The sequence below is a fragment of the Tauraco erythrolophus genome, chromosome 5 (genome assembly GCF_009769465.1).
Source record: "Tauraco erythrolophus isolate bTauEry1 chromosome 5, bTauEry1.pri, whole genome shotgun sequence".
Classification (NCBI taxonomy): Eukaryota; Metazoa; Chordata; class Aves; order Musophagiformes; family Musophagidae; genus Tauraco; species Tauraco erythrolophus.
This window is the reverse complement of record NC_141469.1, coordinates 15,730,247-15,745,589: the sequence shown is the minus strand read 5'-3', so window position 1 is coordinate 15,745,589 and position 15,343 is coordinate 15,730,247. Positions and strand designations below refer to the sequence as shown.

Sequence of the window (15,343 nt, the reverse complement as noted above, 5' to 3'; positions counted from 1 at the left end):
TTTCATGCTGTGTTCGTTTAAGTTTCATGTTTGGAAACATCCCATCGTGCACACAGATTCCCAGCAAATCTAAAGCGCGGTGCTTCCCGCTGCCTCCGACAGCGCTGTTGTTTTCCAATCTATGAAATCAAATAGTAATAAGAATTGTATATACGTTCCCTCCATTTGCTAGAGATATACACATTCAGTGACCAATGTGATAAAAGAAAGAAAACCTTTAAGAGAATTTGCCTGAAAAATTAAAAGGAATTGCCCAGATAAAATGAATATTTGGACATTCTCCTTGTTGTACGCGCTGTTGTGTGCTCTGCAAACTGTGATGTGCACTCCAGCGGGCAAGCAGATTACCAAATCACTCTTACTTTTAGTCAAAGTGCCAAGAGCAGATTTAATTACAAAATCATAGAAGTAAGAAATAAATGAGACCTGCTGGATTAGATTATCTGGTCCATCCCCCAGGGAAAGCAAAATAGTGCCTTAGAGTATACCCCTTTTTTAAATGTTTTTGTCTTGTTTTAAATGTTAATGGCCTAATCAAAGCAAGAGGAGGACTCTGCAAAGAAAGTTAAATTAAAGGGAGCTTTCCATTGCCTCTCGATATCGCTCTGTTTATGCACTGGCTGTGAAATCTGTATCCCTGCTAATTATTTGCATAGCTGATGACTGCTGCTTTCCAGTCAAGCATAAGAAATGTTTGAACCCATTTTTACTTGCTTACACTGAAACTGCCAGGCAGTTTTGCACAAGATCCCAGTTTGGCATGGGAACCATTCCAGGGCTTGAAAATAACTCCTGGAGTGTGCAGCAAGCTCTCCGTTTGTCAGTGTATCAGCTGTACTAAACATCTTGGCAAAGCTGCAATGCCTCTTATTGCCCAAAGGAATCAGCTAGGTGATGCGCAGCATCTGGAATCTGTAGTTTTTAATTAACTTTATGATTATTTAGCGTCATTATAGCATGTATGGGATTGTTGCATTGGGCCTGCCCTTAATCACGTTGGCACGGCCATCAGTTCAAAGGCAGTTCAGCAGACAAAGAATTTTGCAGTGAACATTCACCAGTGAGGAAGAGAAGAAATCTGTGCAGTGAGGGTTTTTTCTTGCAAATTCAGGGAAAGGCAATATGCTCCTGTTTGTGGTTTGTTTTTTAACGCTTCTTACTCTCGAATTCCCTTCTGCCTGCAGCTGTCATGTGTGTGGGTTTGAGACAGAGATGAACGTCCAGTTTGTCAGTCACATGTCCCTCCATGTGGATAAAGAGCAGTGGATGTTCTCCATTTGCTGCACAGCGTGCGATTTTGTCACTATGGAAGAGGCAGATATGAAGGCTCACGTCAATGGCAAGCACACAGGTGATGATCCCTCTCTCCCAGCTGCAGTGATCTCTCTCTCCCTTGCTTTTTAGGTGCAACCTTCACACTTCCCATTAGCACTCTACTTTCACTGAAACGCTTGCTAATTAAGGTGTGATCTCTCAAAGTTGAAGTGAATTGGACTCCAGCCAGGCAAATAACCTGATAGTGCAGATCAATTTTCAAGCTTAGCAAAATAAATGAAGGATGACTTAGCCCTCCTCCTTCCTGTTCCCCAAATCCCCTCCCCTGTTGAAGTCGGCATACTTTGTTTGTTTTTCTGACCGGCTTACTATTTCATCGAAATCCTGGTTTGGCTTCAGTGATGATAAGGTGACTTGGAGTGCTGATTGTGCACACCTGGCTCGAAGTTTGAAGCGCGCGATCTGGTGAGCTTCGCTCTTCAGTGTGTTTGCCCCTGCGGTCTACCAGTTTGGAATTTCACGCTGATGTTTAGTCGACACTGTGATTCAGCAATACCATAAACGTAACTTTGTATTGAATAACAGAACAAGTCGAGTTCTCTCCCTGCTCCTGTTCACTTAGCAGCCAAAGATAAGAGCAACAGTAGTTTTCAAACAAGCTCCATATGCTTAATCCAACTAATGAAGTCTGGCATAATTTAAGGAGAAGAAAATTAGAATCTTTTTAATTAATTCCTCTTATAACACCAGGCAGAAGCATTTTGCTGTCACAAACTACTAACAATTGTGTTGACAATACTGAACCTGAATTGAATCCAGCGCAATTTTTCCATTGCTAAATTGCTTTTCCTGTCCTACCAGGAATAAAATTCGGCAAACAGGGAGGGGTGGAGAAGGAGAAGGGAGAGAAGAATGCAGTTGTTTGTGCTGACAGATACATAAGTTAAGTGTAACTACAGAAGTACAAACTACTGGAACTCTCTCACGGGATTTTATCCAGGCATAGCTCTCGGCACTGCTCCCTGCTGAGGTGTTTGCATCTAACTCCACTTCAGATGTAGGAAGTCAAGGCAAATGGGAAACGCCACCCAGAGCCGTGTGAAAAGCTTGCATCAGAGCTCCAAACTCAGCCGTACTCAGTACCTTCCTGTTGTGGCTAAAAGACTGGAGCTGCTGCTTGTCTGTTAAAGAAAGACAAAAACCCCCTTGTTCTTCCTCCGCTGTGTTGAACTGAGCCATTGAGCTAGTGATTCCGCCCAACGCTTGCACATGTGGCAAACACGGAGAGGAAAAAATAGAATGGATCTTCTCGGTCACTTGACTCCAGTCCCTTACCCTGTGATGCTACCAAGTCATAAAAGGCCTGTTTGTAAGGATGTTGGCATACGTCTTCAAACAAGTGTAATTGTTTTAAACCAACTACTTCCACAGATGGGCAGCTGCAGATTTTCCTGCATTAAAGATCAGGGACCTTTTAAAAATTTCCAGCGTGTGTCTTACTGATAATCAGAATACCCGTATGTTGTTCTTGTGCCAGAACTGTTCTTTATCCGAAACAGCAGTCCACCTCTGGCTGCCTCCACCTTTCTTCCCTCCTTCCACAGTGTTTATTCCCTTAGTATGTTTATGGAGAACAACCCTCTCCTCTGAAAATGTACATCAAGCCTTTTCTTACATGAAACACGTTTTCCTCCCTGTACCAATCCCTTGCTGCACGTGTTCCGTGTTGGAACCCCTGCTCTCAACATGGGCAATTACAGCTGTACGTGGCGAAATAAGTAGCGGTAGCAGTGTAAAACAGCAGCAGCTCCTGGGAACAGCTCACACAGTAGCATTCTGTGATCATATTTACCTTCCTTGAAGGCTCCCCCACAGTGATTGCTCATATTCATCCCATGTTCTGCTCAAATTCTTCTTTTCTTTTCCTTGACTGTCTCCAACTTAAGCACTCATTTGTAGGAAAAATTCTTGTTACTGGCCCTTCAGGTCATGACCTTGTACTGTGTACTATTAAATTTCCTTCCATTTCTATTACTCTGGTCCCCAAGGTCAGTGAATCTTTCTGTATGATATCCTATCCTAGTCGTCCTCCTTATTGACAGCTGGGTCATCAGATTTCATTAGTGCATTCCTACGTTTTTATCTTAGACTGAAAGGAGCTGCTCACCAGTTTAAAGCCAGGCACATAGGTACTGGTGTTTGCAGAGGCCTCGATCGGGAGACTTTATCACATAGAAAATATGAAGTTTTAGTAAAGTCTCTTTACAACACAGCTCTGATTAAACCAAGACGTAGGTGGGAGTTAATAATTTGCCCATCCTTGCCTCGTTGGCTCGCAGCAGTTCTCCTGTGAGAACTCTCACTCTTGTTCATTTCCAGTGCGTGATAGGGTTCGGGATGTGAACTTCATACATTTTTTGCACACACGAGGAAACTCTGATGGGCTTCAGCTTTAGATCCAGTTGAATAACGGGTTTTTAAATCAATTATTTTCAATAAGAGGTCCTGATAAAACCAGATAAATCTTGAGACCACGCTGTTATCTCTTACAGTCATGATTGAGGATGCTCCTCAGTACAATGAGTGAGATTATTCTCTTTTGCCCTTCCTCCCAAATTTACCCATAGGACCCACATAAACAGAAAGGTGAGGGGAGTTTAGCTTGGACCAGTAGGCAGTTAAGGTTTCTGCACCCCAAACCTACAGAAGCTCTATTTCATAGAATGGCATAGGCTGGAAGGGACCTCAGAGATCATCTAATCCAAACTCCCTGTCATGGGCAGGGACGCTTCTCAACTAGATCAGGCTATAACCATCATAGAATGGCATAGGCTGGAAGGGACCTTAGAGACCTTCTTAAGGACCTTCCTTAACTGGTTTTGAGCTCTGAGCTAATCAAGTGTTTTCTCGGGATTTTTTCAGCCTAGTAATGAGGCAGAGTTGCATGTTCCCTTCCCACTACCATTACAGACACACTCAATTCTAGGATAAACTGAGAGATGTGCTGTTGTAAATGCTAATAAAAAGGAAGGAGATGCAACTATGATTTCTTAATAGATCAACTAATTTCAGGCTTATGTGTAAGAATGTTTGAATTAACTTTAAATATAAATATTTTTCCTGAAATTTAAAACAGGATCACTGAGATTCCATTTTAGCTGCTGTAACAGGTATTGCTCTTTATTCCTGTTTTTCAGCTGAAGAGAGGAAGACACCCAGTGAATCTAACAGTCCATCTTCATCTTCGCTGTCAGCACTGAGTGACTCTGCCAACAGCAAAGATGATGCAGATATAACCCCGAAACAAAAGGGTTCGAACAACCTGCTAGTCATTTCTGTAGTGCCTGGTAGTCAGACCTCAGTGAACACTGAAGAGAAGTCAGAGAAAGGTAAAACAGTTAAACAAACATAAACTGTCACCTTCTACGCAGTTGGTCTGGCCACACTGTGAGGAATATGTTTTCCTGTTCTATTTTTCAGGCTTTGAATGTGTTTTCTGTAACTTCGTCTGCAAAACAAAAAACATGTTTGAGCGCCACCTGCAAATCCACCTGATCACACGGATGTTCGAGTGTGATGTGTGCCACAAGTTCATGAAGACACCTGAGCAGTTACTGGAGCACAAGAAATGCCACACTGTCCCCACCGGTGGGCTCAAGTAAGGAAAGCAAGTACACAAACTTTTACTGTGTTAAGCACCTCTAACACTGCGGGGAGAGGACAAAAGGGAGCCAGTTAGAAAGGGCAGTTATATGACTGATGATCCATATTTGGGGCTTCCTTGGATTTAGATGAGCCAAGCCCAGTCCTTTAATGTAGGCTTGCACCGTTATAGCGGCTAGGTGACCTAGCAGCAGCTGTAGCATCTGCTCGTCTTAGAGCTGTAACAAACTATGGTCCTTTCCCTTTCCAGGTCAAATAGGAGGCAGTGTGTGATGGGTCCGACAGAGAATGAGGCAGCACTACACAGAGGTGTTGGCAAACTGAGAGGGGTTGTTTTGAAGGCATCAGAGCAAAAGAGAGCACGCACCACAGGCTCTGTTGTGCACCTGGCTCAAAGAAACTAAACCCTGTGCAGTCTGTGCAACTAGGTATGAAGTTGTAACCTTAAAGGTTATAACCTTTGTAGACTCTAACACAAAGTCGGTCCTCTCCAAGAATTAATCACTTCTATTCTTTCTGCTTTGGTTTGCACGCCCCAGAACGATCACTGCTGTGTAAATTAACACGTAACCAGTAATAAGCTTTTCTAGGAAAAAAGCCCTTTGGCTTTGGCTAAGGTGGTGTCCTTTAAGGTCTGTTGGTGCAGACCAGTGTTTCTAGAGAAGGAGCGTGCCCTTATGTCAGAGTTGGACCCTGAGGGAAGGAGTGACTGCTGGGGCCATATGCTTGCTCTCTGTGGGCAGGCAGTGTGACGTTATGCAAGATGCACGTCCCTGGTCGCCATTTGTTCCAGCTGCTGCAGGAAGAGAGGCTGGAACCACTCCAAGCCCAGCTAGGGTTCAGCACAGGACTCCCTGCTTCTATTGCTCTTGCAAAGCAAACTAACATTTTCAGTGCGCTGTGACTGTCACGTGAGGAGCGCACCACGTTTAGCGTTACCAGGAGCAGCTCTGTCAGTTTGCACTGCAGATTTTGAAAACTGGTTCTGTTTGCCAGGCAGCGTCTGGTCTCCAGCTCAGTAGTTCCATGAACTGTGGTCACTTGAGATGTGATGACTGAATCTGGGAAGAAGACCAGACTGAGAAACAAGTAGTGTGCCAGAACGACGGGATGTCTGTCTTGGACGTACAGACCAGTTGTCTAATGCACTTTGGGTTTGAGCTGCACAGAATCTGTTCTATTTACCAAGGAAAAACCATGACCTATGACTCAGACCTTCCTGACAGAATGGGTTTCTCAGTCTACATAAGTTATTCCTGCCCAACTCAAGTAACACTTAGGTACCTTGAAAGCTGCACCTAAGAAAAAGCTCTGATTTATTTTTTTTTTAAGGCATCCAGAAGAGCCTGAAGAGATCTAAGTAAATTGTATTTTTCTGTATCCTGTTTGCTGTGGGGGAAGAGAAAAAAACATGATTCCTCCAGCTCCAGGTCAAAATCTGAGATTCTGATCCAGAGAGCACCCAGCCCAGGAGAGGTATGTGTGCATAGACAGCTGAGTCCTCTGTTGCAATAGAGCTAATCAAATCACGTTAGCAGCCTCAATGCCAGGCTCCCTCTCTGGATCAGAGTCCTTGATGTGCCTCAGGAAAAGTGTCCGGATGTTTTAGTACCTGCTTGTCCTCCTGTACTATTCGCTGTGCTCAAAAGTCTCTTGATTAGCAGGTAGATTAAAATTAAGCCTCTGTGCAACCAGCTGTAGCAAGGGAAAACACACACGGAGGGAGAGGATCTCTGCTTAGAAGCGATGGGAAATGCTAGAGCACAACCGGCAGACCCGCTAAACAGCAAACACGGATCAGCGGGAGTTGGTGACGTGTGTGAGAGTCGCCAGGTGCCTCAGATGTATCTTTTTATCTCGACTTGCTCTTTTAGCTCACCAGCTAGATCTGGAAGGGAGCGTGCTCTGTTTAACCCAGCCGAGACCCCTGGCAGGTAGCTGTCCTCACCACCTCCGTCTCAACTGCATAAAGCCAAAGCAGGTGTGTTTTGGGTTTGCTGGGCATCCGGGCTTGTTCAGTTCAGGCTTCCTTCCAAGCTCTCCACATTCCCTCCTCCAGCCTTCTCAGCCCTTCCTGGTCCAGGAACCAGGGGTGAGGCCCTTTGCCACGTCCACCCCGGTCCGGACGCTCGCTGCTGTGAGTAAGCAGAGCCCACATCCTGTTCCCATACAGGAAAAATCCCTGCCGTGGCAGAGGAGGCTGTAGGCAAACACTGCCAAACACACACCCTCTTTGAGCATGGCTAGCTCATCTCCCAGAAACGGGAATCCCTACAAATCATCCTAACAGACTGCTGCTCCTGTCAGCATACCCAGCAAGTTTATTGTTCAAGGTCACATAAAAGGAGTTTCCTAAGCTTTTGCTGTACGTGTGGTATTACAAGTTTATTCCATCTTTACTTAAACAGCTGCTTTCATACTCATCTGTAAACACTCACTTTAACCACTTCTTAATGGAAAAAATGGCAAAAGTGACTTCGTGCAAACAGTAGGAATGTCGTTACACAGAGTACCTGTGAATCAGTCACCCACTCTGCACTACCCGGCCTGCTTTGCAGAATCTTCCCCATCAAGGTAAGCCAGAGGTTTAAAGGGGTTCTCCTTCAGAGTCAATCAGTGATTTCCTAGGAACGCGTGAGCTCTCCTGCCACTCAATGGGCAAACCTCCTCTAAGTAGAGATGCGTCAAGGTGAACCAAATATTCTAAAGAGGCTTTACAGGGAGGACTTAAGGACCTTTTTCTCCTCTTTGCTAGGTCAGAGAGGGGCTGAATGACAGGGTTAAAACCAGGAATGCGGGTCTTCAAGCTGAGTGACTTCGCTTTTCTCTGTCCCTGCCCTTCCCTGCTGTGTTGCCAGGTGCCCATTCTGCATCTACTCCACTAACCGCCCCGCAGCGATGGAGTGCCACCTGAAGACTCACTACAAGATGGAGTACAAGTGTCGGATCTGCCAGACAGTGAAAGCAAATCAGCTGGAGCTGGAGATGCACATCCGAGAACACCGCCTTGGCAACCATTACAAGTGCGACCAGTGTGGCTACCTGTCCAAGACGGCCAACAAGCTGATTGAACACGTGCGTGTCCACACTGGCGAGCGCCCCTTTCACTGTGACCAGTGCAGCTACAGCTGCAAACGCAAAGACAATCTCAACTTGCACAAGAAATTGAAGCATGCTCCACGCCAGACTTTCAGCTGCGACGAGTGCCTGTTCAAGACTACCCACCCTTTTGTCTTCAGCCGCCATGTGAAGAAGCACCAGAACGGGGACTGCTCCGAAGAGGAAAAGAAGGGCCAGTACTCAACCTCCAAGGAAGCCAGTCCACTTCTACCAGTGAACAGCTCCAGGAACCTCCTGTCGCCCCTCTCAGTTATGTCTGCCTCCCAGGCTCTGCAAACAGTGGCTATGTCAGCTGCGCACGGCAGCGGGGCAGAGCCAAACTTGGCAGTGAAAGCCTTGGCCATCAACGGCACTTCCCTGTGCTTTGACAAATACTGGAACTCAGAGTTTGCCCACCTTATTCCTTTAACAATGTTTTTCCCCAAAAACCACTATGATCTCACATTCCATCCACCCAGACCTCAGACTGCACCAGGAGGTGCCTCTTCACCTAAACACTCCTTCCTCGCCTACCTTGGACTAACAGAAAGGGCAGAAACTGTCTGAGGGCAGTTACATTCTGTACCAAAAATAGCCCACCAAACCCAGCAGGTCCACATTGCTGCAGAACGTAGACCGAAGAGGTAACGGACACTTGTACTATATCGTTAGTAAGGTTTAGAAAATGGCTCTGTGTGTATACTTATTGCATTGACATGAAAGCTGCTTTATTAAATCCTCAAGAGGTGACCTAATGCATACTTCTACCTTCAGAGGCATGTTCCCAGTACTCTTATCTAAGAAACTATTTTGTCTTGTTAAGCTGAAAAAGAGTGTCCTTAACGGCAATCAGCACTTGTAAGATTACATATTGATGCATTTTATTTTTGGTCTTCGTGTGCGTGCGGGTGCGTGAAAGAGAGGCTGCCTGCAGCGTGCCATGACATTGCTTTTGCACATCCCTTATATCGGCTTATTTAATTATCATCCTTTTCCCCTTTTCACATACCTGCTCCCTCCCTTCCCTCTGTCTCCTCCTGAACTGTAGCTGTGGAAGGAGCAACGCTCGGTTCAGGGTGGATCAGTGTGTTACTTCGGTGCTGTTCGCAGCCTCCTCGAGCTGTTTGATCCTTGTACTCAGCTGTCAAGGTTTGAGGATTTGAGGCAGAACCTATAAGGAAAAAGTTGCTTTCAGCACTGCGGGATGGGAGTATGACAATGAAAAGCGTGTGTACGTACACACAGCGGGCCCAATTCTTAACTGTTACACCGGCGTAACAAACAGCTGCATCTGGGCCGTAGCATCCATCTTTTGTTTTAAAAGGGCATATAAATATTATCTATCTATATATATACTGTATTATGCAGTGGTTACCTTTTAGTTTGCAGGAACAACTTGTATAACTAGAATTCTATGGTGGAAAAAAATCCAAGCGGATTAAAAAAAAGGGTATGGATAAATTCTGGGTATAAATACTCAGACTAAAAAAAAAAGGCAGTTTTGCACAGTGCTTTAGTCTTGCACTAGTTCGTTTCTCACTTGCAAAAAAAAAAATTTAAAAAGAATCTGCGGGCTGAAGGTAAGACTGTATATTTGAAAAGGTACCAGTAACTTCTCTGAACTATAAAGCTATAAAAAGATGCTGTTTGAACCATGCAGTTCTCTCATACCCTCAGTATTTCAATTGTACTTGCAAGTTCTACACTCCTATCGCTCCCCTCCATGTTAGTAACACTTTATTCCTTCTTGTTGATGGCGGCTAGAGTGTGCGTGGCTAGAAAGCTGACTTTGTACGTACTCAACACTCCTGCTCGTGGTCATTAAAATGACACGTTATACGTAGCACTTTATTGCAGGAAAAAGCAAATGCAGATTGGTTGTGTAACCTGTGTTAATCTCAAAATGCCAAGAGTCATCTTAAAGAAGAGAAGCTAACTGACTGTTAATTGATTCGTGTTTCTTAGACAACTGAGCATCCAGGAAGAAAGATCAGGATTAAAAATACATTAAAATTGGAAGTATTTCAAATTTCAAAATGATCATGTGACTTACCGGATTATTGTTTTCCATGGTGTCTCTTTGGATTTGGATCTCGCTGTCTTTCACCAGGTATTAGAAATGTCTGACTTTGCTTTTGTCAGAGTCCCCTCTCTGTCCCTTGGCCAAGCCACTGTTGGAGGTGCCCTGAGTCCCATCTGACATGCTACCCACCCACCCTCATGCTTGTCCTGAAGGAGCTGCTTCTGCAGGTTGTTGTGGGACGGGGGGGATCCGACAGGCCAGTTAGAGCCAACCCCTTGTTCGTGACAGCACCAAAGCAACACCTCAGTTCAGGAAGGCATTTCTGGCCTACAAGGGCTCTTAGCCACATGCACAACTAGAAACCGAACTCGGATCTTCATTAGTTCTTAAACGAAGCTTGGGTAGAAATGCTTTTTAGATGCAAAACTTGCATCATTTAACCTACTTGCAAGATTCCTACATTTGTTTTGCACTGAGATGGCCAAACATTCTCCACTGTCATGACCAAACTCTTCCTGTTTAGGGAGGACATCCTAATCTGTGCACTCCTGTTAACATACTGGAAGCTATTCACAAGGGGGAAATATCCAAAACAGTAGCAGGTTCTTATTTGGAATTATGAATTAAAGGACAGGAAAGTCCCACCATTTTGTTTACATTCCAGCAGACAGTTTTGGTTCTAATGAGCGTGTGGCAGTTCTGCCTGTCTACTCAGTAAAGAAAAGCCATCTGTTCCGAAGTCCATATCAACCTTTTTAAGCAACCTAAGTAACTCAGGGCCCTGTTTGCCACGCTTTGCTCCATCAGAACTCCTGGTAACGCCCCCTCCCCCAGAGTACAGACAAAATAGAAATTGCTGTAGTAGTAAATACTCAAAGCATAAAATATTATCTATCTCAACAGCATGAAATATGCAATCTGCGTCCAGAAACTATACCAGTTCTTTAAAATACACTCAATGCGTATATCTCTGACCCCACCACAGAAGAGCAAACACTTCCAAATCAAACAGCTGTTTCTCAAACTGACAGGTAAAGTACAGCTGGTGAGGAGGAAGAAGTAGGAATGTTAGTAGGACACTTTACGTAAGCCAAACGGCAGTTTAAATAGGGCTGGAACTTCCAAGAGCGAGCCGTCAGCCTGCGAACGCCACGCGTTCGACAACGTTCCATTGTACCATAGTAATGTTTAATGTACCTGGGAAATTTGTTTAGCACTTTGGAAAGGATAAAATAATTCTTTCTGGCAAGTTATAGAAGTATTCTCTGTAAGGAAAAGTGTGTTAGGAGCTTTTTATTTTTTTAAGGAAAAAAATACAGTATTTATCAGAGCTCATGCATATTAAAATAATTGGTTTGCAGTTCAAGGCTAAAGAATGGAATGTTTTCCAGAGGCTCCCCCTATCAACTAACGACCAACAGTTCTGATCAATTTCCCCCCACCATGAAGGTGATTTCATACTGGTTTTCACTATGCATTCTTTTAACGACAGCTAGCATCTTTTTCCATTCGGTAATTCAGTTAAAGTTCTCAGCACTTTTTTCTTTCTTCTCTTGTTTTTTTTTTACTTGTTATATTATGTTCAAATATCATTCTGTCGAGGTTTGTGTACATTAATAAAAATTTGTATTGTATAAAGCTTTTTGCATTATAAGGCTGTACAGGGTCATTTTGACAGTAACTGGTATATTTCTTTGCATCTTCTGTTGCATTGCCAATTTCTAGTGTATCCAGTTTGGAAGTACAATATACTCTAATTAAAATGGTTGGCTATATTATTGTTTATTTTTGGTTTTCCTTCTTCTCCCTTTTTCACCTTAAATAGATTTAGGCTTGATTTGGAGGGAGGGGAAAGGATTTTCCTACAAGACAAGAAGATACGAAGAACAAAGGTAAGATGGTATCAGTGGTTGAGACTGAAAAGGAAAGTTCTGGTTATTACTGCTGATGAAGAAATAGAGAAAATATTCCTACGATGGCTGTGGAACTTCTCTCTGTGGGCTCTGTACGTGTACCAACCTGCCAGGTCAATCCTGCAAGGGGGAAAATGCCTCTTCTGTGGAGTCTGCTCAGTGGGGAGGATGATGGAGCTCTCCGGCCCTGTCCTCTCTCCTCAGCCCTGCAGATCAAAAATCAGATCCTTCTGGAGTAGCTTGATGAACCTGGCTTTGCTTGGGAGTTGCCCCAATGAAACCAGAGAACTCTCTCCTTAAGGAGGAACTACACAGTGAATAAGGAACATCGTGCATTAAAAGACTGTAGTGGAAATCTATTTATTTTTATTATAAAAATACCATGTATGCATTTTGTCAGCGTTAGAGAAAAAGCTATTTTTTTTTTCACCAAAGATTAATGAACTCGTTAAAATGCATAGAGGAGGCTAAATAAGGACAAATTTCCAAGAAGCAAAGATATTATTGGCTTCACTGAACAAGAAAAGACACTTAACATTCTAAAAGGGAGTTAGTTAGAGTATTTAAACATTAACCAAGGAAAGAAAATACCTGTGTATTCATTAGATAAAAATTATCTTCAGATAAATTTGTGTTAATATACAGGTGAATTGCACTTTGCCCTCAGTTGGGGCAGTGTTACGGTCTCGTCAACTGAAAAATCCTTACAGTTATTTCTGCTGGGGCGTAGGTACTAATTTTCAGGGCCTCTATCAGTACCTTGTTGGAGCACGTGGTGGTGGAGCACTGCTTGTGTGCTGAATCCACTGCTCCTCCTTTTGCTGGTGAGTAGTCAGGTGAGGGGGAGGCATCTCTGGCTCTGACGTAGAGTTGGTAAGTCATGTCCAAGAAGAGGTGGTCTCTCTCTCCTCTTGCACTGTATCTGTAACAGAAAATATACAGTGATACTCCACGTGCGGGTTTTTGCGCCAGCCATGGATAGTCATCCTCGCAATGAAAAGGTAATCACGCGGTAAGTCAATTAGGTAAGTCTCTAATTTTGAAAGGTATTTCAAAGATTGGTCTACCAAGCCCTGACAGTATTGCGATAGTTTTAAAACAGACCTCTGCTTGCGTAAATGGGTACGGTTCTGTTGTAAAATATAACAGCTGTTCATTTAACTGAGACAGTGGTTTAAGGTGCCAAAATCAGCCACTCCAGCTTTACCAAAAACCATACATCTGACAGAAGAACCCCATGAGCACCCAAATAGGGGCATTTATTCATGTCACATGCTGATATGCATTAAAGAGCCACTGTTCCTTTGCAGCAGGTGGCTATAACATGCTTGTAGGCCCACACAATTTATATCAATTAACTCAACTTTCCCTATCTGTTTTTTTCTGATATATATACACCTGTGGTGATGGCGAACATCTCTGTGTATTGATCCTCTCAGGACAGCAAGAACTGCCCTGTTTTCATTCTGCATCTACATATATTTTTAACATGCTATATATGTTAATAAAAAATGATAATTAGCTTAAAAGTGGACATTTTTTCAAGCAGAATTATTTTTTATAATCCTACACCTGCTCTAGTCATGAGCCCAGCAGAACAAGGCTAAAAAGAGAGACTTTGGAAAAAAAAAAAAAACCACCCTAAACTTTTCTGTTCCACCTGACTGTAGAGAGGGATTATATATTTTTTTCCCTGCAGGGGCTGGGACCATTTATGCAGCGCCGTGCTTTAAAATCCATGTCGTGTTAAAAACGTATCAGTTGTGTGTTCCTAACGAACAGACATCTGCATTACATCGCCCACCCTGGTATCTGCTGCTAATTGGCCTCCTTGTTGGCAAGTCTCAGCAGCCAGGTTAAGTACTGGCTGTAAAAGCAATCCAGCCTCTTGCCCGTGGGGTGAGCGCGCAGGCAGAGGGTGCAGCAGCCTGCACAGCCTCTTCCCCGCTTTATATTTTCCGAGCGCTCGTAAAACACCAGCGCAATCCCTGCGACCCGGAGGGCTGCCAACCACCGCAGTGCCGGTGTTGCTGCGGGAAGTGGTATGTCATTGTCCCATCGCAGAGGCGCCCAAGCGCTCTGCAAGGAAACAGGCATCGCCTTTTGCATCAAAGTTTTAGAAACGACCAGTGAAGTATCTAAAAATTCCAGCAGTAACAGCTGGCCTTGGACGTGGGGCACTGAGGCCTAAGTATCCAGCAGGAGCCCCTGGAAAGGGATGGGAGTAAGTTTAGTGCCCTGCATTCAAAGCCCCCCGAAAGGTGAGTGTCTTCAAGGTGACTCATCTTAACCAAACAAATCCACAAGCTGCTTTTAAAAACATCTTGGCCTAAAAATCCTGGTGGGAGGTTGCAGGGAGCACCCTGCTGCCCGTTGCCCCAGGAGCACGCACCGGCTGGAGTACAGCACTGCTGGCATAGAGCCAGTCATGCCGGCTCAGCCATCACATGTGTCTTGGCAAATTTAGGCTGAGTTAACAGGTTACATCTGAACCAAAGACCAGAATTTTACTTGGCTTGTGAGCCTGTTGTGTAGCTCTTGGGAACACAATGCCATATATACTATGAAGCCATCCAGTTGCTAGATACCAGGCAACACATCAGAAAAATACATCAGAAATGCAGCTGCTGTGCTTCCACATGTGCACAACAGCTGTCTGACCAACCCAGCACTGGCTATATTTACATGCATGACTCACTTAAGTACCCACCATTTTAAAAAGAAAAGTGAAGTTAGAGCTGGAACGGAGCAGTAGTGGGGATGTGCGGGCACACCAACTGGAAATATTTCATTAAGTTAAAAAAAAACCACCCCAACCAAACCAAAACACAACCCCCCCAAAAAAAACCCCAACAACTGTACAGCAGGAGAGCACACAGTGATACTCTGGCACTTCTCTCCAGCCTTGTGAAGCCTCCGTAGCCTATTTCCCTACTTTAAGATGGCAGGAGGGCGCTCCATGCCAGGAGGTGCTTTTGCTTTGTTTTGCGGGGGTTTTTTTTGTTTGTTTGTTTTTTTTTAATTGTTCCATTTTCCTCCCCCTCAACCACAATTAAAATGCAACATACAGCACAACTCTGGAAAAAAAAACCAACAAACCCGCAAAACCCAACAGTTTTTCCAATTTAGGCTATAGTTAATGAAGACAGACTTGTGAGTTCCTGTAGTATCTTCTGTTGTTTGCATATAGTTCTGCTCCACTATTTTACTTTTCAAACTTCTACTTTCCATCACATACCTTTTTTATCCAGCACTTCTCCGACAGCATTTCACTGAAACTGCAAACTTTGGATTGTTACTCTTCTGGGAAGGTGCCTGTTTAAATAAAGAACAGAAAAATGCTCGCTATCGCTGAGCCCCTAGATCTTCA

At 44.1% G+C, this 15,343-nt stretch overlaps 1 protein-coding gene across 1 annotated transcript in view; it reads left to right on the top strand.

Moving 5' to 3' along the window:
* The window catches only part of ZNF827 (zinc finger protein 827), an 82,005-nt gene extending 73,401 nt beyond the window's left edge, over positions 1 to 8,604 (top strand). The window contains exons 11-14 of the mRNA XM_086611995.1: positions 1,185 to 1,351; positions 4,473 to 4,664; positions 4,756 to 4,933; positions 7,797 to 8,604. Coding sequence (XP_086468121.1) covers positions 1,185 to 1,351; positions 4,473 to 4,664; positions 4,756 to 4,933; positions 7,797 to 8,604 — 1,345 coding nt within the window. The remainder of the gene's footprint in view (positions 1 to 1,184; positions 1,352 to 4,472; positions 4,665 to 4,755; positions 4,934 to 7,796) is intronic.
* Positions 8,605 to 15,343: the final 6,739 nt, after the last annotated feature.